The sequence below is a fragment of the Carassius carassius genome, chromosome 26 (genome assembly GCF_963082965.1).
Source record: "Carassius carassius chromosome 26, fCarCar2.1, whole genome shotgun sequence".
Classification (NCBI taxonomy): Eukaryota; Metazoa; Chordata; class Actinopteri; order Cypriniformes; family Cyprinidae; genus Carassius; species Carassius carassius.
Genome location: NC_081780.1, coordinates 23,090,035 through 23,114,856, shown reverse-complemented (window position 1 = coordinate 23,114,856; position 24,822 = coordinate 23,090,035). Strand labels below are relative to the sequence as shown.

Here is a 24,822-nt window from a genome sequence, read left to right as displayed (position 1 = left end):
AATTATAAAAATGACTATTACAACAAACTTACAGTGCACTTCTTTGCAGTATGATGTATAGAAAGTGCAGGAAAAATCACAAAGTATCAATTCATTTAGATCAGGGGTCACCAGACTTGATCCTGGAGAGCTGGTGTCCTGCAGTGTCTGGTAGGGTGACCAGACGTCCCGAAAAATTCGGGACAGTCCCGAAATCTAAACTGTTGTCCCGAATCCCGAATCTGGCCCTAATTGTCCCGAAAATTATACTAAAGCAAAATCTTGAGTAGTTATTGTCTGATAAACATTAAAAACTGTCTGCGGAGCAACCAGCCCCCGCCGGCTACTCATTGGCTGCAACATCTTTTTTCTAATTTCTAAAAAAAATACCGTAGGCGGCCAGGCACGAATAGATATTCGTTTATCTAATTAATCTATATGCTCAAAGACAATACGACCTTTTTGTCCCCTTTTTGTTTTAAAGCTTGATGAAGAGAGCGCAAGTTGCTGCAGCTGCGAGGAGGACAGTGATGCACGCGTACAGGAGTGATTGACAGTTCGCTTAGCGTTAGCTAATGTTACAACAGTCATTGTTTTTTTTTTTCCTTTGTACAATGACATTTGAGTTCATGATTTTAATGTTGTTGTTTCTTGTGGCAGACTAAAGAGTAATGACAGACTGTTGATCTTTGAATAAAAATGTGTTTAGTTAAGGTTTGAAATTCATTATCTTTAATTATAGGCTACGAAGTCTAATATCATAAGCCCCCCATCCCGTCACCCAAGACTGCAGACACCAAAGTTTAATCTTAAAATACACCATACAAGACAATACTTTAGAAATTGAAAATAAGTTTGTATTATGATTGAAATAAGGCAAAACATAAAAAAAAACTAACCTGAAATCCCAAGTGCTGTAGCAATCGACATGATCGCATTCCCCCTCGCATTGCGGTTGGTATACTCGGCCACACCCACTAAAGCTCTGGCCTCTCCTCCCAAAGATCAAGTAACTGTTCTTTTTGGTTTGTCCAGAAACCTGCCATTTTAGGATAATGCTATGCATGCCCAGTCTTGCCGCATCATCATGGCAACGGTTTGTGGCTACATCAGAGTTTGATGTTGTTTGTTGGAAAACCCTCTCACACCGCACTGACATTCCACGACCCAACAAATGCCGATTAAGAATGAAAAACTCTGACCAACACCAACGGGGGTAACTGGCACTAGTTTCACTTTCACAACAACACAGCGGCAACAGCAAGAATTAAAGTTATGCCTTCTTTCTTTGCATGAACATTTGGGCGCCGTTATGCAAATCTTTCCACATTGTGACATAGAACTGTGGGGGCGTGTTTAAACGAGGCGTTTTAGGAGGGTGTGGTTGACAACTTTTATGAAGAATATCTTTTGATTTGAGACTTGTCTTTTTTTTTTGCTAACTTTAAAGATCTTTTTTATGCACCAAGAGCTAGTATAATACAATAAATTGTATATTTATTGAATGAACTGATAAGGGCTTTCATGCAACCAGGCCCAGAAGTCAGAAATGCAATCAGCTAAAGAAAAAAAATACGTTTGGTTTCATCAGCAGATGTCAGCTTTAATACTCGTGAGGGGTCCGTAGGCCTCATACGTTAATTTAGACAGTTTTGCCTTTAATATTGAAACACCACCTTTGTGTATGACTTCTAGTCGTGTTTGGACCAAGATGTTCGGTGTGCTGAAAATCCCTGTCCATTGGCCCTGTGGAAGCCCAGACAAGGCACAGTAGAGCCCTGGAAGTGACAGTGGAAACACTCAAATATGGGTTTAATGACACGGTCAAGGAATGGATAAAAGAAGATCGTGACAATTGCTGTCTTCTTTTCTTAGCTGGTGATCTCTTTCATTGTTGGGTTTCTGCTATCTCTCCCCGTCTCCCTTGATTTCTTTCTATCTCTCAGGTAGCATTTCACATACAAGAAGGGTACATTTAACTGTATCATTTCTTTATCTGTTTTTCACCAATTCAGGCATAACCACAACAAAATACTGTTCATTATCAAATGATGTGCTAACTAGTCTTGATTTAACCATAACACTGAAGTGCCGCCTGTTGCAATACAATAAAGTCACACAATAGCAACACTCTCCCACATATTTAGCTATTCTTACTGTACTTATTTCCATTATTGGTATAAGTGGCAGTCAGTGGTAATAGACCATCAAGCTGATAACGTTTCTTTAGTCATTTGCCAATCCTACAGCCTGAACCTCTGTAGGGAAACCATCGTTACAGCTTTGACCCCCTTTTTGACACATATTATATAGCATAGACCAAGGGTTTTCAACCCTGCTGCTGAAGAGCTCAAACCTCAAATACAGCTCAACCTGCTTATAAAAGCATTCAGGGTTGCTTCATAATGAGAGACAGGTGTGTTGAAAGCTGGAAGTTTAAAGTCTGTTTGGAAACTGAAGACTGCAGGAGGGTTGCTCTCCAAGAGCATGGTTGAAGATGAATAATAATAACGATAATACCAAGACATATCGCCATTCAGCCGAAAAAATACAGACATGGTTTTTCTGGCTATATCACACAGCCCTACGTTATGGCATGCTTTAAATGCGGAATTTTCACATTTTTTGCTAAGCAGTAATGATACATTATTATATCACTTGTTAAAAGGTTAACAATTACAATCCCTGGCAAAAAAAAATAAAATGGAATCACCACACTTATATGTTGTTTACCAGTTTTTTTTATTCCATAAATAAACGAGTCACGATATATCACGAAACAATTTTTGTTTAACAATTCAACATTCTGGTTATGTGAAACATACCTCAAACAAATGTTATTTAACTTTTTTAATTAATGAAAAATGTTTTAGTAATAATAATTATTACAATTATTATAAGCAGTAATAATTTTAATTTCATAAAAATTATGGAATCATTCAAATGTTGAGGAAAAAATATGGAATCTTCCACTAAAACACACTTTGTTACTCCTCTGGCTTTTACGGCCTGAATTCTTTGGTATGGAACAGTATTCCAGCCACTTTTCAAAAAGAATTGCAAAATTGTATTTTCAATTCCGTTTTCCATATGTGGACACATAAATTGTGAAATAATCTAGATGCAATTGGAAATTCTGCATTACCATTTCTAGTTTTTGTGCACAGTTACTGCTAAATAATAAAATAAAAAAACGCAACAGTATTTCCCATGTCTGTCATATTTAAATAGTAATATTAATAACCACATCTGCATTTTCACTCTCTCTGTGTCACGCATTTAATCTGCCAAAACTCAATTCCATTTGCTTTTGTATTTCCTATGTCTACACATAAAGTTGTCGATCATTGTCAGGAGCGAGACTATACTATGGTGTGTGTTTGTATTGGAAGGTGACATCACTCAGGTGAATGTACCAAATGCTTCAAACAGTAGAGGCAATCGGTGAAGGCTCCACTAAAAGCAGCTGCCAATCAGTTTGTGCCTTTGTGAATGAAGACAATGCAATTCTACACTTATTAACATACATTTTATTCCTTTCTTTTAATCCATAATAGAGAGCATGTGACGCTTGCCTACTGTTACACGATTGATGCAAGAATTTATTTACATATTTATTGTTAGTGAAAAGAAAATATGGGTAGACTGCGCAGGTATTTCCAACTCCAATGAAAAGAACCGAGTTAATCCTGATCACGAGGGTTGGTGAAATAATTCACTCCAGCGAGAACTCTTATGTCAAGTCATCTTTATTCAATAGAACTTTACACGACATGGATTGCATCAAAGCAGCTTCACAGAGATAAACAATACAGTAATTAATCATGGAAACTATGAAGACCATTTAGGCCCCATTTACACTGCATGGTTCAAGTGACCCAATTCCGATTTTTTCCTCTCATGTGGCACATTGGATATGACCGGTGAACGTGTAAGCGGGTAAAAACCGCATGGATTCTGCTTTTCTCAGATCGGATTCAGGCCTCATTCATATTTTTGCAATAAATATGAATCGGATACGTGCATTTGCGTGTGCCATGTAAGCAGACAAATCGGATATTCCCCAGTAAATGAGAGTCGTACGTCATCAAAAAAGTGACGTCAACTCAGGTGGACACCAACTGAGATCACATGACTTATTATAGGCGCGATGGAGGACGAAGGATACTCACAGTGGAGCAATGCGGAGGTTTCATGCCTTTTAAGTCTTTGGGACGAAGAGACTTAAAAAAAAATGCAGGATTGTTACAGAAATAAATCTGTGTTTGAAGACATTTCACGAGATATGGAGAGGCAAGGTTTTAAGCGCTTGTGGCTACAGTGCCAACTAGGGCTGTAGCTATCGAATATTTTAGTAATCGAGTATTCTACCAAAAATTCCATCGATTAATCGAGTAATCGGATAACATGTGTTTTTGCTTAATTAAAGTGCAATATTAATTATGCAAGAGAAAATAAGACTCCTGGGTCTCTTACAATGAACAACTAAGTTTCCTTTTTTAGAAAAAAAATATTTTTTCATTTTTCAAAATGCAATGCATACATCAAAAATAAACATTTAATTATTACCCATTGTTTCTCTGTCTGTACTTGTACTGTGAACAATGACAAAGTTGACAGATGAATTAAGTTAATTTAAGTGCCATTCAGTTGGGGTTTAAAATAAACCATTTTCTGAGATGCACATTAAACACATAAAACATTCATTTAATTTATCTTTTAATTATAAAAAATTAAGCAAACTTAACTTTTTGGTAAACAAAGGGGATTTACTATTAAAAATAAAACATGAAAGAAATGTTAATTGTAAGTGTAATTAAACCTTAAAAAAAACGGACTTTTATTTTGACAGGTTGACGTACCTTTACAGTTATGTGTATTTGTGATCTGACAAGGTCAAATGCTCATGAAGTGACTGTCAGAGCAGTTCTGGAGATGTTGTTTATGTGTTCACGTCCTTATTTAGTGAGACAGCACGCGCGCTTTAGTGTGTGTGATAAAGGAACTCGCACTTCTGCTCCATTCATTAACAGAGACACGCAGAACATGCAGGATTGATATTTAAATAGACTGTTCCGGCGTAATATTTACAGATATTAGTCCATATCGTGATTTGATGTAAGTGCAATGACCTATTTTTGATTGATTCATTCAAAATTTGGCAAATCCCATGCCATTCCACGTTAAACTGTAAAATCCGTTTTTATGACTGGATTCCTCGATTCACTCCGCGTTTTCTGCATCGCGGAAATCATAGGGCCCTAGTTGTGGTATGCCAGCTCTATCTTGCAATGGACACACGCCACAACGTTCTCTTTACGTTTGCCCGCGCCCTCAAATCAAAACACTGCTGACTCCTTGCAGTATGCGATTTCAGACTCCGCGCTTGTGTCTCTCTCCGCTTTGTGGGTGACGTAAACGCGTTGTGTCACATTAAAAAGCATTGCGAAAGAACCTAACATGAGATTTAAAATAAATTAAAAGAGGCTTCGAGGCAGAGGAATTTGCCTCGATCATTTTTTGTAATCGAGTAACTCGAGGAATTGTTTCAGCCCTAGTGCCAACGTAAGATAAAAAGCTTAAAAAACAAATACAAAGCAAAACACTGTATAATTTTATTTGCATCTGCATCCATTGTATTTCGTGCTGTTTTACTTCCTTTTCCGGGACAGAACGTCTACGTTTGGTAGTTTCAGCAGTGTATAGTGTAAATGCAAAAATCGGATACGGGTCACTTTTAAAAGATGATGTAAGTCATAAAATCGGATTTGGACATCAAGACCTGCAGTTTAAATGCAGCCTTAGATTATATTGTAAAACCACTACAAATAGCCAATATTGTCATTCTTTAGTTTAAATCAGTTCAGGTCAATAACATTATGTATGCTGGAGTTTTAAATGTAGAAGTGCTGAAACATTTCTACACTGTACGCAGTTAACCGAGCTCTCTCCAGTGTGAATTCTCATGTGTCTGTTGAGGTTTTGAGTTTAACTTATTACACACTGTAAGGCTTTTCTCCAGTGTGGATTCTCATGTGGAGTTTAAGGTTTCCATTGTGAGCAAAACTGTCTCCACACTGTTGGCACGAGAAAGGTGTTTCTCCAGTGTGAGTCCTCATGTGCCCGTTAAGACTCCCTATATGAGTGAAACTCTTTCCACACTGTTGGCAGATGAAGGCACTCTTTCTACTGTGTGTTCTAATGTGGGCTTTGAGGTTTCCTCGTTGATTGAAACATTTTCCGCACTGAGGGCATGCAAACCGCTTTTCTCCAGTGTGAATTATTAAGTGTCTCTCAAGAATGGATTTACAAGCGAAACATTTTCCACAATGTTGGCAAGTAAAAGGGCTCTCGCCAGTATGAAACTTCATGTGGATTTCAAGGTGTCCATGTTGAGCAAAACTCACACCACACTGTTGGCATATGTAAGGCTTCTCTTCACTGTGAGATCTCACGTGCCTGTTGAAGTTTTCTTTTAGAGTGAAACATTTTCCACACTGAACGCATATGAAAGGCTTTTCTCCAGTGTGAATCTTTATGTGCCTCTCAAGACTTACTTTATGAGAGAATCTCTCCCCAGTTTGATCTTTAGGGGTGTCCTGTTGAGCGAAACTTCTAGTTCCTGTCTTTTGAAGATTCTCATATTGATCTTCTTTTTCAGTTTCATTGAGTACTTCTTTATCCTCTTTCAGTGCCATTAGGTCTAAGGTGAAAAAAAAAACAGATAAAACCACAGTTTAATAGCACAAGACATCAAAACATTTAGATACAATGCATGAAAACCAACAACATGTATGCTAGATCCTATAACAAGGGTGTGCAAACCTGCTCTGGAGGGCCATTATCCAATAGAGTTTATCAAGGTCTTCTTTATCACTAGAAAGCTAAAAGCATGTCAGTTTCATCAAGGCTGGAGCTAAACATATACTGTGATTTAAATTTTTCCTTACTCTTTGGGATGTTACAAGAAGATCTGTAACGTTGCAAAGACTAACGTCTCAAATCTTTATAAAAGTTCAACCACAGCCCCCTAAAATGGCTAGTTCTAACATGCCTCCACATGCCTTTTCATAGTACCGGAACTCATTTTGGAACTACCTAGTTTTGGGTACTTTCGCACCGTACAAACTAGGTGCAATTTTAATACCTGACTGCCTTTTTCGAGAACCAAATTAGCTCCTACTCCAAAGCAGGGTCTAACCAGCACAACTGGTACTAACCGTGACGTAAGTAGACACTGATTGGCCAGACGCGTTGAAAACGCCCTCAACCACCATGATTTAAAACAGTGTAAACATCCTATAAAGATTGTGTCAACTTATTTCACAAGTATGATAAACAGCAATAGATGGACGGATGATGAAGTGCAGGCACTTGTAGCAAATGCAGCTCTGTCAGTTGACATTGGAGATTCTTAGTCCTCCTTTCCGTTCTTTCAATCGTTTTACGTATACATTGACATTACATGTCCATTATTGTGAAACCCGCGAGACACAAAAACACCGGTCTGATCACAGCATCCTCCATCCTCCTGTTGTTATTCTTTTTTGTTAATGTTGTTGAACGTCGCGCACATACAGCATTGTTGTCGACCGGCTTACATCATGTCCTAGTTCACGTTCGATGCGAATGCAACCCTTTAAATGGTACTGGGAAATAGTTAGCAAATTAGCACAAAATCGTCCCAGTACTTTACTACTGTACATTTAGTTCTGGAACTAAAGCGGTGCAATAGGCCCTATTTAGATGCAATGCATTTTTATAGAGGACTATTTCCTGATCTGCTGGCTGTTCTGACTCACAGCCTGTATGTTTTACATATTTCAAGAATTTGCCACTGATGACTCAAACGTGAGTTTTGAGCAGTGTAGAGTAGCGCTCGTTGTTTGTCATTTCTCCAAATCACAAATGCAGACATGGTTTTATGTTTAAGCGGTGAGATGCAACGCAACACGTAAAAAAAAACACAGTATAAGTCATTATATTCAGTAATTATGTGCCCACCGGATGCAACAAATGCCTTGTTTATAATGGGTTTTATTGGATTGGATTAGTCTCAACATGCTAGTAGATGGCATTACAGTATGGTGAAGGGCGTAACATTGCCGTCACACGCTTGAGGCATCCGGCCAAACACAACGCACTGAAACTGTCCAATCAGAGTACACCTTGCTTTTCAGAACGATGAACTTTCTAAAAATTTACGCGTTCAAAAAAAGGCAGGGCATAGAAGTGAATCAATAATGTAAAGTACGTGGGAAATAATGTTTACTTTAACCTTAAACCGCAAAAACATTGCATTACTCCAAATACACAAAATAATGTTCTTTTTAGCAACATCATATGACCCCTTTAATGATGCGCAAATGTAGACCGCAGCATTAACTTGAACATCGATGATCGCAGGTTGAAGGCAGCATTAGTATTAATCTGGTCATGTGATCTCAACATGTCTGTCCACGTGAGCCGACCCTCTCCATGTCAAATAAAACCGCTTTAAAATTGGATATTATAATAAGACTCAAATCAGTGAGTTCAGCTTTGAGAATGAAAACCAACCTGTTTGTTCCTCAGTATCTTCATGTTTGACTCTGAATGTTTCATCAACCTTCATGTCTTCACTCTCCTCTTTAATAAACGGCATCTTTGTTTGGTCGTCAGTATCTTCTTGTTTCATGCTAAATACTTCTTCAATCTTCATGTCTTCACTCTCCACTTTAATGAAAGTCATCTTTCTTGTTACGTGGATCTCAGCTGCTTCACCAGTTTTTCTGTGTTTGGACATGGTCATATTTAAGATGAGAATAATTATCAGAAAGAAAAATAAATACAAAACTCTACATCTGTGCAGGTCAGCAGTCAGCATGATAGTTAATGGACGGATTACAAACAACACTCAAAACTAGCACTACAAATAAATGAAACAATTTATATTGACAATTATTTGGCATTTAATAATTTGTAGATCACATTTAACGATTACATGCTAAAACATCTGTGATTAGCTTGTAAAAGTTGTAATTAGTTTTAAGTGTCTGTTGTGCTCGTTGCATTTACACTGTTTTGATCAGCATGTGACGTCAGCTTGCGGTGATTCCAGCGGTGCGAATCACTGAATCATTTTGCAAAACAATTTATCTCATCACAACTCGCCCGTGGATTCAAGTTTATGATAAGCAGATATACTATATAGGGAACGAAATGAGACGCACCGTTTCTGTTACTCTTGTGTGGATGTGCTCTAGTCAGTGCTTTAGCGTTAGATAAAGCATCATAACATTTTACATCGCTTGTAATAAGAGAGAGGGAGGGAAAGGCTGAATTCTCTGTATCTATATATATAAACTGTCGACACATAAACACGAACCTTTCTTCAATCGAATCACCGGAGTGCAGCGCAGCCTTATGACGTCACACCGTCAGAATAAAAGTCCGGTATAGTGCATATTGCATACATTTTTTTTTTAGATTTTTAGTTTGTAATTTTTTTTGTCTAAAATACATGTTTTAGTGCAGAAACAATTTAGTTTATAGATAGTTTCTTTTTTATCATTTTATCTGTAAAAGAAAACCAGTTTAATTATGCACACATGAAAATAAGTTCACTGCCAGCCTTCATGGACAATTATATATCACTTATAAATGATTAAATACAAAATAACAATAGTGTTTATTGAGATTGACGTGGTTTGGAATTGGTAAAATGTGCTTGGAAAAAAAATATATGATCAGAATATCAACTTAATTATGCACGCTGTGTGTATATTATATATGTTTTGTATTAATTACTTATCTTGCTATTTAATTGTGTATTTATAATTATGATTTTTTTGTTGTTGAATGTTTCTAGATGTGTCAAAGAACATTTTGTCCCCAACATCTGTGAATTCTACCTTCAAAGAAACCACTTACAGTACACACTACATTTAATTTGAGACACTTTGCTAGAAAAAACAGCATTGCAAAACTACAAGATATTTAAAGAAAAACACCATCTATTTTACATTTCAGACAGCAAGAAAACACAAAATAAAGTTATATTAACTATGTACAACTTTTAGCTGCTGAAAAAACAAAAACTGTCAATTCTGACAAAAGAAAAATAAACAATAAAAACACTAGTTTATGGTGTATTAAGTAAAATGTGGCTTTTAACAGGTATATAATATGTACCTGGTCAATTTTTAAAAAGTACAATTCTACAATTTTTATGGTTGCTGCAAACTCGTCCATATTTAATTATTGAGCCCGTCTGGATTCAATGCTCAAAACTCCTAGATGGTTCAGAGTGTCATCCCCCATTGTTGTTCTGAGATGTTGTTTTTATCAGCTTGCTGAAAAACTACATTCACATGGAGCGCTACTTACAGGTGTTTCAATCTTACACAGTCTGAAAAGTTCATGAAACACCCCAAAATACCTCAAATTAAAAAAAAATTGTTTTAGTTGTCAAGGTTAGTTGTTAGTTTTTTTCGTTTTTCTGTTTGCCCAGGCACTTATTCTGATACCTGCTATCTCTGGCCAGCGGCTTATGGATTTTGAGCTCAACTAGTCCCTGTGTCTGTGAGCTACTCTACCCCGTGTGGAGAGACTGTTTGCCTGGAGTCTTGTCTCTGCCTGTTCTGGAGGACTGTTCTAAGTGTGAAGCGGCTATCAGCCAAATCACAAGCTGGTCACAGGTTAGGACCTAGATTCCTGCCGGCACTCTGATCCTCTGTTTTATATACACTACAGACAGTGGTGTTGCACAGATCTGTTTTTAAGTGAAGTAAACTTCATTTGATTTCCCGTGCTCAGAGCATTGAACACTATTTAGGGAACATGTCATTTGGATCACAGTTCTTTCATCTAAATCAGGTGTGTTAAACAAGAGAGAGATGCAAAATATACAGAGCGAGTACCAGGATTTAGAGCCGCTGGTATAGTGAACAACTTTTCCTAAGGAGAGTGAATTGACCTGCTCAAATGGTTCTCCAATGAGATGTGTAACATTCAGGTGAAGTAAATCGAACTGTGCAGATCAGAAACATATGTAGCAGAGGTGTTTCTATGGCTCAGTGGTAGAGCATTGTGAAAGTGAAAAAAGTGAAGTGAAAAGTGAAGTGACATTCAGCCAAGTATGGTGACCCATACTCAGAATTTGTGCTCTGCATTTAACCCATCCGAAATGCACACACACAGAGCAGTGAACACACACACACACTGTGAACACACACCCAGAGCAGTGGGCAGCCATTTTTATGCTGCGGCGCCCGGGGAGCAGTTGGGGGTTCGATGCCTTGCTCAAGGGCACCTAAGTCATGGTATTGAAGGTGGAGAGAGAACTGTACATGCACTCCCCCCACCCACAATTCCTGCCGGCCCGAGACTCAAACTCACAACCTTTCGATTGGGAGTCCGACTCTCTAACCATTAGGCCACGACTTCCCACAAGCGCAAAAGATTGTAGGTTCAATTCCCATGTAACACACATACTGGTATAAAATAAAATGTGTAGCCTGAATGTACTATTAGTTGCTTTGGATAAAAGCGTCTGCTAAAATGTATAAATGTAGGATGGGTACCAGGATTGAATGGATGCTATATTTACAACAAACTATATATATATATATATATATATATATATATATATATATAGGAAAAGTTCATTTTCAAATTGTGAAACTTGTGTATTAAATAAATTCAATGCACACAGACTGAAGTAGTTTAAGTCTTTAGTTCTTTTAATGAAATGATTTTGACTCAAAGTTAATAAAAACACACCATTTCATTATCTCAACAAATTAGAAGATGGTGACATGCCAATCAGCTAATCGACTCAAAACACCTGCAAAGGTTTCCTGAGACTTCAAAATGGTCTCTCGGTTTGGTTCACTAGTGTTACGGCCCACTTGTGAGGATGTGAGGCGAACAAGTGGTGGCAACAGGATTCCGACCTCAGCCAACAGATCACCAAAGGCACATATCACTTTTAAAGTAGTTTATTAAAGAGAAGTGAAATTAATATAAGGAGCATTAGCTTCGGAGAAGTCCAAGGCCAAAATAAACAAAACTACTAATAAAATAAAAGATGTAATTGACCTGACTACAAAGAAAAGAAAAGTGTAAATGAACTGCCCTAACTCCCTAAAAAAAAATACACATCACAAAATTAGATCAAAATAAATGGCAGACCCCTCCTACGCTCCCAGAATTGTCTTCGTATAAACAGAATAAATCACATAGGAAGAACAATGAACAGCAACCATGAAGCTGCTGGTGATGAAAGTGAGAAAAAAAAGCGAAATTCGTGACATTTGTAGCCCATACTCGGAATTGGTGCTCTGCATTTAACCCATCCAAGTGCACACACACAACAGTGAGAAGTGAACACACCGTGAACACACACCCGGAGCAGTGGGCAGATGTAAATTCAGTGCCTGGGGAGCAACTGGAGGTTCAGTGCCTTTCTCAAGGGTACTTCAGCCATGGGAATTGAGGGTAGCAGAGAGCGCCATTCATTCACTCCACCAACTCTCTAACCATTAGGCCACATCTGCCCCCATAAGGGAATGTGTTGGCCGGGAATCGAACCCGGGTCAACTGCTTGTAAGGCAGCTATGCTCACTACTATACCACAAATGCAGGCAAAGGAAGATATCTGTTGACGGAGACGGAATCCGGAGCTCCTCACGCCACAGCTCTCCTGTGTCGGTAGCGCTGCCCTTTTTAAAGTCATCCGCTTCAGGATCCACCAATCAAGTTCCTTGATGAACAGCCAACACAGCTACGATGAAGCGGTTCAAAGTAGTTAAGGTTTAGAAACATTATAGAATATTTTGCAGTTGTTATTTTTTTAAAATGTTGTCCGCATATCACAGCAGCTTGTCACCCAGCAATAAGCACTGTTATTTCAAAAAATTGACGTTAATGAGTGGGATACATTTTACGGATCCATTTGCCATAGCACCTTGTCAGTGGTTAACTGACGAAACGAAATGGCCAAGCATCCAGTGACCAGAGATATATAATTACCTGACTGACACCCCAAGTGTATATACTCAGAAGCTAAAAGTGTATAAGTCTCTTGATGCATACAACTTTGTTCTGTGTGGTCATGTCCAAGACACAAACTTTCACGACTATGAAATCGAAAACTTCGTAGTGCTGAAGACAGAGGTTCTGCCTAGTCAAAGACAGGGCAAGAATTATACAAGGCCTCGGTTATCGTCAACAAGTCATACAACCGTATTCTTACCGCAAACTGCACCTGTATGGCTGGGTATGTAATCATATGTTTACAGTCTTAAATGTTATTATTTACCCAATTCAGTAAATGTCAGCAATTTAAGCAAACTAATAATAAGTGTTGTTCTAGCCTAAGCCACAATTTAAACCAATGTGTTTCATACATTGTACCATGTCGTGCAGGTTAGGGTCATGCTGCAGCCATGCAGCTGCACTTATGTTTAAAGTTGAACTGTGGGTCAGGTTAGGGAAGACTGAGAAAAGTTGTACTTCAGGGAAGAATATGTGGCTCAACCCAGAACAGAACAAGAACAAAGAAATTTGTACAGGTTTGTAATAACACATCAGTGAGTAAATGATGACAGAATTTTCATTTTTGGGTGAACTATCTATAAGCAGTTTACACATTGGAACACCTGTAGATAAGAGTTTTTGCATCTGCTTTCAATGCTTAATTTACTTCCATTGCTGAAATGAATGAATTAACACTTATTTTATTCTGTAATCAGAACTGACAGATGAAGACATAACAGAGCTGAAACTACTGGCGCCTAAATCAGCTGTGGACTTTAGTGACACAGATTCTGCATCAGAATCTGAGACCAGAGACCTGCCAGAGCCACTTGTAGCTCTGTATGATGCCAATCTGAGATGCCTCTGCCAAAAGAAACTACAAGAAAAGAGTGAAGAGACCTTTGAAAGACTGGGGAAAGAGTTAAATAATGAGCAGTGTGTGATGGGGAGTAGTGAGGACATACAGTTTTGCTAAGACAAAACTCTACAACTGAAGAAGAACCACAAAAACTACCATCTAGTTCAGCTCCACATGTTTGTATGCAACATTCACTACTGCGACTTTGTGGTTTAGACGAAGCAAGATGTCATTATAAACCGCATCACCAGAGATGAAGAAATGATGCAAGCAGTCCCGCCTAAAGTTGAAGTGTTCTTCAAACAGAGCATTTTGCCTGAGCTGTTAACGCGCAGCATGGGTCCACTGATGCAAGCACCTACACTCTGCTCGGTGTCAAAGGCCAGATTTTGGGAGGATGATTGACTGTGCAAAGTGCAAGAACCATTTCCACTACGCGTGTGCCCGAGTAAGAAAAAAGGTTATGTATTGGTATTGTGAACAGTGCAAAAAAAAAAAAAAAACTCTGAATAAAACGTTTTACCTGGGCTAAGGAGAAGAAGAACTGGATTGTTGACCAGTGGTCCAAAGTCCTCTTTTTTTCAGATGAGAGCAAGTTTAGTATTTCATTTGGAAACCAAGGTCCTAGAGTCTGGAGGAAGGCTGGAGAAGCTCATAGCCCAAGTTGCTTGAAGTCCAGTGTTAAGTTTCCACCGTCTGTGATGATTTGGGGTGCAATGTCATCTGCTGGGTTTGGCCCATTGTGTTTTTTGAAAACCAAAGTCATTGCAGCCGTTTACCAAGAAATTTTGGAGCACTTCATGCTTCCTTCTGCTGACCAGCTTTTTGAAGATGCTGATTTCATTTTCCAGCATGATTTGGCACCTGCCCACACTGCCAAAAGCACCAAAAGTTTGTTAAATGACCATGGTGTTGGTGTGCTTGACTGACCAGCAAACTCACCAGACCTGAACCCCAGAGAGAATCTATGGGCAATTGTCAAGAGGAAAATGAGAAACAAGAGACCAAAAAATGCAGATGAGCTGAAGGCCACAGTCCAAGAAACCTGGGCTTCCAGACCACCTCAGCAGTGCCACAAACTGATCACCTCCATGCCACGCTGAATTGAGGCAGTAAAGAAAAAGGAGCCCCTACCAAGTATTGAGTACATGTTCAGTAAATTAACATACTTTCCAGAAGGCCAACAATTCCCTAAATTATTTATTATTTTGGTCTTATGAAGTATTCTAATTTGTTGAGAATTTGTGGGGTTTTGTTAAATGTGAGCCAAAATCATCACAATTAAAAGAATCAAAGACTTTCACAAGTTTCACAATTTGAGTTCAGTTACTGCAATAAATGAACTTTTCCACGTCATTCTAATTTATTGACATGCACCTGTACATCAACTTTGCACTGTGGAACGCCGGATCGGCTTTCACCGTGGACAAAGCGGAGTCCATCCTGGGGTCTTCACATGTGGTTGCCGCGAGCCCAATGGATGCCCAATGTTCTCAAGCTGGCCTCTGCTCACTCAAGGCAATTTCGTTGAGAAAGCAAAACTACTTTGTTTGGCCTTCCAAAAGAGGACACGACTTATAATAGGTTTATGTCTCGTCGCTCCAGCCGGACAAGGCATCACAATATGTTAATGAGTGTAACATTTCCGTCACACGTTTGAGGTATTTGGTCAATCACAACGCACTGGATAACTGGCATTTCAGAAGGTGAGGCATAGAGGAGAAACAATAATGTACAGTATGTGGAGAATAACGTTTTTTGAACCTTAAACCGCTATAACTTATTTAATTACACCAAATACAATCATTTTCTTTTTTTCTTTTGAGTCATATCGGATTGCATCGGGTGTGTGGATGAAGATTACAACTCCGATGATTCCACTCAGTCACGGCATCATCCAACTATGTTACTTGGTCTTTCTTTATTTTAAGTATGTGCCCTCTAGCGGTGAAAAATTACATATTGTGCCTTTAAGAAATAAAAATGCAAGTGATTGCACTGGTGCCTTTTTGTCCATTTAACCAACTTTTGGCAAGGTGGGCAGGTGCCAAATGTGAGCCAAAATCATCACTATTAAAAGAACCAAAGACTTAGACTACTTCAGTCTGTGTGCATTTAATTAATTTAATCTAATCTAATCTAATTTTAATTTAATCACAAGTTTCACAATTTGAGTTGAATTACTGAAATAAATGAACTTTTCCATGACATTCTAATTTATTGAGATGCACCCGTGTAAACAATATATGCTGTAAAGAAGATAACTTGACTTTACAACCGACACAAACTGATTTTATAATGACAATGGCATTAAATGAGTCTTGCAACTCCACCTGACAACATATTTGTATTTCACTAAAGATAAATTACACCGCAGTTCAACATTTATTTTACTTATGTCCTTTTATTTATAAAATTTCAATTACACTGAAACATTTTATCAGAAAGACAGAAATCAATTGTTTAATAATGCTTTTTAAGTTATATAAAAACTGTAAAAAGTTGCAAGCAAAAAAATTAAAAAAATCTCAAAGGTCAAAGGACAAATAACATTTTGACAACAGCTAAATACTACAGCAAAGCAGAAGATCAGGTGCAACCACAAGTTTATATATACAAGACAAAAAAGAAAAATTCACAAGTCAAAATATGTATATGCAAATGTAAAAGAAAAAAGCAAATGGTTATGAAGGTGGACAATCAGATTTGGGCCACATTCAGCTTTGGTGTGAACATAGCCTTGATTTTACTTAAATACATTTTTCTGGTGCCATTTTAAATTGCGGAGCCATTTAAATCATTTTCCACAGGATGAACACGCATGTCGTTTCATATCTGCATACATTTTCAGGTGTATCTGTAAAGGCCACTTCACACTGCACCAACAGACAATTGTTTTTGGGTTTATCCGTTTGGTGTTAAAATTATTAGTGTCTGCTGGAGCTCATTTTCACTGACTGAACATCTAGTTTGTCTTGGTTTGTCTGAGAAGTGCCATCTGTACTCTGTTGGCGTGGTGTGAATTGGCCTTAAATGTGACGGCAAAATATTTTTTTTCTTACACTAATCACATTTAAACGGTTTTTGATTGAAACTGTCCACACTGATGGCAGGTGAAGTATCTGTTAGATTTGGTCTTGTTCGTTTCATCTGTATGGACTTTTCTGCAGCTATGAAATCATGTCTCTTATATTGATCTTTCTCTTCCGTTTCTTCCAGCTATTTATTCTCTTTTATTACCATCAGATCTAAAGTGAAAAGAGACAAATACAATGTTAACAGCAGTTAAAAGCGTTAAAACGTCAAATCCAACACTATGCAACAAAACAGTGTTATTATAGACCGGTCCTAATCTGCCACTCATGTCTAAAATGAGAAAAAGAGTCCTCTTCACTATACACTGGAACTTGTCAACCGTTTCAGTCAAGATTTAAGCACGAGCATGTACTGAATTGATGCACGACTGTCTTTTGGCATCCAATCAGGAGTACATTTATCTTCTAAGGCTATTAGATCATTTGACAACAAAGATTACAAAATTGTTTTGATTAACTTAAGAATTATGTTGAATATAATTCTCAATAAGTATTAGCATGGATTAGGTCAAATCCATCCAACTACTAATATATTCTGTAACAAATAAATGTCGCAACAAAGACAAGTATGGAGTGCCACAAGGCTCAGTATTTGGTCCTCTGCTTTTCTCTTAGTACCGTATTTTCCGGACTATAAGTCGCACTTTTTTTCATAGTTTGGCTGGTCCTGCAACTTATAGTCAGGTGCGACTTATCAAAATTAATTTGACATGAACTGAGAAATGAACTAAGAGAAAACATTACCGTCTACAGCCGTGAGAGGGCGCTCTATGCTGCTCAGTGTTCCTGTAGTCTACCACTGAAAACATAGAGTGCCCTCTTGCGGCTGTAGATGGTAATGTTTTCTCTTGGTTCTTGGTTCTAAATAAATGCGACTTATAGTCCAGTGCGACCCATATATATGTTTTTTTCCTCATCATGACGTATTTTTGGACAGATGCGACTTATTAGACTTATTAGAGCTCTGTGTAATGCTAACGAATCCACAAAATCTTTTTCCACAAAACCTTTAGGAAAAAATTTAGATAATGAAAATAATCACCAATTAATTTCATTGTTTACTAATCATGTCTGCAGGCAATGAATGAAAACAAAATCCCCAGTCAAGTCACTTAACAGTAGTGAATAACACATTTCTGTTTATCCCCCCAAAGTTTGGAGGTTTAAGGACTCTTACCGGTCTTTTCATGTGCGACTCAATGGTTGTTTTCCGTCTGAAATGATTTCCACACTGATGGGAAAGTCTTCTCTTGAGAGTGAACTCTCAAGTGTGACTTTAGATTTCCATTTTGTAAGAAAGTATCCCCACACAGTGGGCAGATAAACCGCTTCTCTTTAGTGTGAAGTTTTATATGACTGTAGAGGCTTACTTTACTAATGAAACTCTCTCCACACTGATTACACATAAAACAATTCTCTCTTGAATGTATTTTTCGCAAGTGGTTATTAAGGCTTTCTTTAAATTTGAAACCCATTCCACACTTGTCACATGTAAATGGCTTTACTACAGTGTGAATGTACATGTGATCTTTAAGATTTCCTTTTTTAACAAAACTCTTTCCACACTGCTGGCATGTGAAAAGCTTCTCTCCAGTGTGAATCTTGGTGTGCTCTTTAAGGTTTCCTTTTTTAGTGAAACTCTTTCCACACTGTTGACATGTGAAAGGCTTCTCTCCAGTGTGAATTTTCAAGTGCTCATTAAGGTTTGCTTTAAATTTGAAACTCTTTCCACATTGATGACAACTGTTAGATTCAGTCGATGTGGATTTTTCTACAGCCGCGAAAACATGTCTCTCATATTGACCTTTCTCTTCTATTTCTTTCAGTTCTTCATTCTCTACTTTCAGTGTCATCAGGTCTAAAGTGGGGGAAAAAAAACACAAAAACGAGTTAAATGGCAGTTTAATGGCTTAATGCAACAGACATCAAAACTAAGATAAAATATCAAAACTAATATCATGCTACAAAACTAATTGCTGCATAACTAGTAAAATTACGATTGAACCACTGATGTCACATTTTAACAATTTCCTTACTATTTTTTTGGACCTGAAAACATTTCAGTTACATTGCTGTCTATGGAGGATCAGAAAATTTTTAAAGAAAATCTTAATTTGTGTTTCGAGGATAATCGAATGTCATTGTTCAAATGGTTTTTGGGTGAACTATCCCTTTAAGAATAGTAATGAAAAAAAAGCAACAAGCTACATTTTGTTCAAACTAAAAAACGGTCATCACAGCCACTCATGTTCTGTTCATTTCTATTCATGTATTCTATGCCTAAATCATCTGTTGGAATGCCACTCCCATGTATACGCATACAACAGTTAATAGAAGCTAGCGATTAAGGTTTATAAAGTTCTTAATATGTATATTTTTCGTACAAAAATTGATTGATTCACTTCAAGATGCCTTTATTACTGCTATTGTGTTGTGGAACCCAAATCTAGGCTCTCAATTCTCAACCACTGTGTTCCATATGCAAGTGACATAGCAATAGGATTTCGGTACAATAACGAGTATTTTTTGTGTTGTTTTACACATTATTTTAGGTAACTGTATCAATCTCAGACTGGTTAGGTCAATAGTTTGCCAGGTCTTCTTAGGTAAATGAAAACCCTACTTAAAGAGATTGTTCCACATTATTAATCACTCACAAATTTTTTGACAGTGAAAATCTCGATTTGCTTTTTAGCAAAATATTGTTTGTTTTGATGCCTTTTGCAAGATATTGCATTGTTTTATACTTTTCATCTTTAGAATGATCTTTCTTCCTCACCATATTTCATGAGAACTGGGACTTGCTTAATAATGTGGAAACAATCTCTTTAAGTAGGGTTTCCATTTACCTAAGAAGACCTGGCAAACTATTGACCAAACTAGTCTGAGATTAATACCAGCTACCTGAAATTATGTGAAAAACCACAAACAAAAATCTGACTCATTATTGTACCAAAATCCTATTGATGTCACTTGAATAATTATTTGATACACAGTGTAATTATTTGATACACAGTGTAAATCAAGAGAAAAGTCAAGCTTGGGAGAACCAATTACTATAGTATATCGCAAAACCAGGCATTTAACCCCTTCAAGTCAACCATACTTAGTTTAAATGTCAGATTCAAATGTTTGTAATTGCTGTGCTTAAATGAATCTGCCATTGGCTGCTTCAGAGTTCCTACTGCAGGTGTGAATGCAACCAGGAAAATTAGTTCTTGGAGAACTACCCTGGTGGCGAAAGCTCCAATGTTCTACAGGTGCCTCTTTATGGTCCCATTTGCACAAGTAGTCATGTCATAGGCTGTCTACACTGAACGCAACCATTTCAATTCATAAAAAGAACGAGGCATCAGTTGACAGCATCACTGATTATAACAGGTTCTTATAGTGTTTTGTTGCACCGCTCGCGTCTGGTGTAGACACAGTGATAGCCACGCAGATACACACTGAACTCCATTCATTTAACGTCTATTTGTGCCTGAAATGATACGCATGAACAAAATTGTCCAAATGTATGGCTCAGCAAGCATCCTTGTGAACACGGCTGCTTATGGCTTAAGTGAAGGTAAACAAGTGACTTGCCCGAAACATATAAAGCACTGTTCATTTCATTTGTATATATGTATAAATATTCACCTATGCTTTGAATTTGTTTATTTTCTGTGCTGATTTACTCACCTACAAAGTAAACCCAATCATTGATTAGTTTTTTTTTTCCCAAAAAGAGCCTTTGGTGTCATTTGGTGAGTTTTTTTTATATTTCACAATATATATTGCATAAAAAATAAATATCACAATGTGAGTTTTGCGCCCTAATTGCCGATCCACATGTCCACATGAGATGACCCACTCCATTTCAAATAAATTTGCTTTAAAGAGCAGGTCATATGGGATTTTGAAAAATATATCTTTTGCAGTTTATAATGTAGCTATCTTTAAATGAAAACAATCTGCAATGTTGTTAATAAAAAAAAAAAATTCGATTCTGAATCGCCTTAACGAGTCATCGTATTTTCGAATCTTTTGCCTGTTATCTGTCACTGGGTAATATATTTGCATAATCCCTGCGAAATATGAACAGAGTATGACCTGCCCACAAACACTTCCGCTATTAGTGTGTTTACATCATGTTGAGAAGATGCAGTGTTCAAGGATACCACAGAAATATGCATTTAAACCTGCTGTAGGGAACTTCAACACAATATTAGGACACTTTAAAATACCTTATGACCTGCTCTTTGTTTTGGAAACTCATAATAAAAATCAGGGCTGGGAATCGATTCCAAAATGAATAGATTCCTCGATTCCAAGGCGTTGGGAATCGAGAGTCGATTCCATCAAGGGGAATCAACTTCTCATTTAGAGGCTTTTTCAGTTCAAGAAAGCTTATCTATGGGAGTCTCTCAAACAGAAGGCTACATCCGACAAAGGCTGCACACATTTAAATTCACGAATATAAACAAAGAAACAAGTCGGTACTGATCATTTGAATTTTCGGGTGTAGCTCTTCTGAGACAAGATTTTCAATTTTTTATATATTTACACATATATATATATATATATTTTTTATATATACCATTCAGAGATTATTTTATGGTGGAACTGGCTTGTCCACAATTTTGAGCGCTGAATGACAGAATAGATCATGACGTCACTGAAGGTCTTGATCTTATTACCATCTAAAATACTATTTTTATTAAAACATTTCTATCAGCCAATGATAATTACAAATAATACGTCACGGGCATAGATCAGTGGCCGAGAGTTCATCTGATTGACGGAAAAACCATGAGCTCTATCAGTCATTAATGTATTGCCCATTTTGTTTCAGTGTACAGTTTGTTAATATGCAAAATTTCACGGGCAAAGCTGGAAAAAAAATTCGTATCTGAATTTTTTTTTTTTACATTTCAGCTTCATATTATAGGAAGGATACATTATACGACCTTTCCTGCAATCATCGTGGTGAGATTAGGTTCCTTTAATCCAAAAAAAAATGTATATATATGATTTGGAAAGAATCTAACGCAACAGTGAGGAATCGATTCAGGATCAGGAATTGGAATCAATTCCAAAAACTGTGGAATCGAACAGCCCTAATAAAAATGTTCAGTAGAGCTGGACATTTTAATAAGGATCAATTGACTGAGTTCAGCTTTGAGAATGAAAACCAACCTGTCTGTTCCTCTTCTTGTTTGACACTGAATGCTTCTTCGATCTGCAGGTCTTCACTCTCCTCTTTAATTGACGCCATCTTTATAATAGAGCGTCAAGTGCTCCTTAGTCACTTCACTGGGAATATTTCTGTGTCTGGAAAAAATAAATCCAAAGTAAATCTCTCCAGTCAGAGTGAGAGTTAATGACCTAATTAACCAAATAAAAATAAATAAACACTCAAACCTACTGCAAAAAAAGAACAAAAGAACACAAATTATACAAACACTTAAAACACACACACACAACAACAACAAATGTTTTTTACAAAAAGTGCATTTTTCCAAATGCAGGAATGATTCAACAATAAATGTCCAACAATGAATGTATAACAGAAATATTATATCAAACAGGAATTAATCTTTTTAATCCACATGTCCTGCTATGACCAATCAGTTTACACTGTAACTGTGATTCTGTGGCCTGTAGCACGAAGCAAGGTGAACGAACTCAATGTTATAATAATAATAATGAATTTCTTACATTTATATAACGCTTTTCTGGGCACTCAAAGCACTTTCCAGTGTGCAGCATCCACCTGGATGAGGTGCAGAGTAAGTTTTGAGTTGACAAAAACAGGTAAAGCCAACCTGATTTAGATCAGGTTCACTGGGCTCACAAAGCGCGATATAAACGCCCTCCGTCAACTCAGCGTTTGAACCAGAATTTGAGATGAACTCCAGAGCGAACGCACCTGAAAGTGTGACACATGCAGCAAACAGCCAATCACAGGGAGCATGAGGAGAGCATCAGCAATTAATATAATATTCCTGTTTCTATTTATAGCCCTAAAAAATTATATCACAGTAGAAAGTATTTTGATTGTTGAGGACAAATTCAATAACCGCTTTGTTCGAAATCATATCAACAGAAAATCTATTCCAGCATCTTCTTTTAAACGGACGGCATTGTACAATGTTAACTGAAGTGCCGCTTGGTCTCTTCCACACAAATATTTATAAACAAACAAAATAAGTCACATTTCAAATATTACACAGATGCTACCCTTGTAATAGTGTACTTAAGTATATGCAAAATATTGAAAAAAAAATACTTTCTGTGTTGTAGAGGAGACCATTGTACATAATTTTTGTGAATGTGTTAAATCCTTTCTGAGATATTTATCTCTCAGATAATACAAATATTAGAATATCTATCAGTACTTTTGATTTATTATAACTCTAACTTTTGTGTTCAATATATTGTTCATCTTTTTATTCTACTTGGCAATTTTTTTTTTATTCAGAAGTGTACATCTTTGGGTAAGAACCCAGTAGTACATTTTTCTGGTTGACTATAATTCTTACATTTTTATTCTTTGATGGGCATAAAAAAAACAAAAGTCATTCAAAAGTCAAAAATTGCTTTTGATGTTTAACCTTGTATAATTTTCCCCCTCTGGTTTGATAGTGAACTTGGGATTTTCCTTAGGTGTCAGTTATAATCTTCAAAATTAAACGAAATAAACATTTGAAATCTATCAGTCTGTGTGTAATGAATAAATATAATATACAAGTTTCAGTATTTGAATGGAATTAGTGAAATAAATCAACTTTTTGAAGATATTCTAATCAAATGACCAGCACCTGTGTGTGTGTGTGTGTATATATATATATATATATATATTAATTATACACACACATATATCACTTTGCTCACAGCTGATGGGACAGTTTGGGTTTGTGATCTCTTAACCCAGAATAAAACCTGCTCCGTCTTCACACGAGTTTGTGATTCACTACAACATCAGACTTTATTCATCGCGCTATGTTTTTTGATTTCTTAAAAAGAAGGCTTAAACCTGATCACACCCGTGTGTGTTCGTGTTTTTATTCGAACTCTACAATTTCGTTTTTTTCTCGTCACTACTTGCAAATGACTGAATTCTTGTGGATGTTAAACTGATTAGCGATTATAATGAGACGCATATTTTCTGTTAGTCGCGTGTGAATGCGCTTTATTTCCAAAATAACGTTCATTAACGTTGGATAAAGCGTTATCGTGTTATACTCAACCGATTCATTCGTTTAACAGTTCTTGTGAAAACTGAACTGTCTGCCTGGATTTTAATAAGGCTATTTCAATGCATAAAACACCAAACCTTTCTTCAGTCGAATCACCACAGATGCAGGAACGCGGCGCGGTCTTTTGACGTCATGTCGCCAGACGCTTCTTCTTCGAGGTTTAACCACGGCTTGCATCAAAAAAGTGTTGCTCCACCTTCTGGATTATTTTTGTGCAACGTTACTCAAGTTTATTTCCCCGAGCTTAACTTTCTCCGTAATAATCAGCGATGGACAAAGTACACAAACCAAGTACTCGAGTTACACTAGGTAAAATATTACTCCAGTAAAAGTACTCCCTTTACACTTTCACTTGAGTAAAAGTACAAAAGTATTTGCATTCAAATGTACTTAAATATCCATATACTATGATTTATTATGGCTATAATATCCTGTTCTCATTTTTGTCACAAGACTCTTGCTTAATCATTATGTGAAAAGACTCTAATGTTATTCATAGCACACTAATCTATTAATAGAATTATATTAATTAGTCGGACACTTAATGTCTTAATATCCTGAGCTCAAAACCTTGAAGCTAAAAAAATTCCTTTAGAATCAAATTAAATAACAGGATTTCAGAGCAGTT

At 37.0% G+C, this 24,822-nt stretch overlaps 1 protein-coding gene and 2 long non-coding RNA genes across 3 annotated transcripts; all 3 read right to left on the bottom strand.

The window, feature by feature from the left end:
- Positions 1-5,737: 5,737 nt before the first annotated feature.
- LOC132106124 (gastrula zinc finger protein XlCGF7.1-like) lies at positions 5,738-9,388 on the bottom strand. Its single transcript, XM_059511768.1, has 3 exons — positions 9,347-9,388; positions 8,539-8,750; positions 5,738-6,682 (listed from the first exon to the last, which is right to left on the bottom strand). Exons 2-3 carry the CDS (start codon positions 8,708-8,710, stop codon positions 5,976-5,978), a joined length of 879 nt encoding a protein of 292 aa, XP_059367751.1. The 5' UTR covers positions 8,711-8,750; positions 9,347-9,388; the 3' UTR covers positions 5,738-5,975.
- Positions 9,389-17,045: 7,657 nt separating this feature from the next.
- LOC132106175 (uncharacterized) lies at positions 17,046-18,704 on the bottom strand. The gene is made up of 2 exons (XR_009424044.1): positions 18,131-18,704; positions 17,046-17,106 (listed from the first exon to the last, which is right to left on the bottom strand). It is a non-coding gene; the product is annotated as an uncharacterized LOC132106175 (long non-coding RNA).
- On the bottom strand, positions 18,700-24,409 carry LOC132106191 (uncharacterized). Its single transcript, XR_009424062.1, has 3 exons — positions 24,272-24,409; positions 22,132-22,266; positions 18,700-18,811 (listed from the first exon to the last, which is right to left on the bottom strand). It is a non-coding gene; the product is annotated as an uncharacterized LOC132106191 (long non-coding RNA).
- Positions 24,410-24,822: the final 413 nt, after the last annotated feature.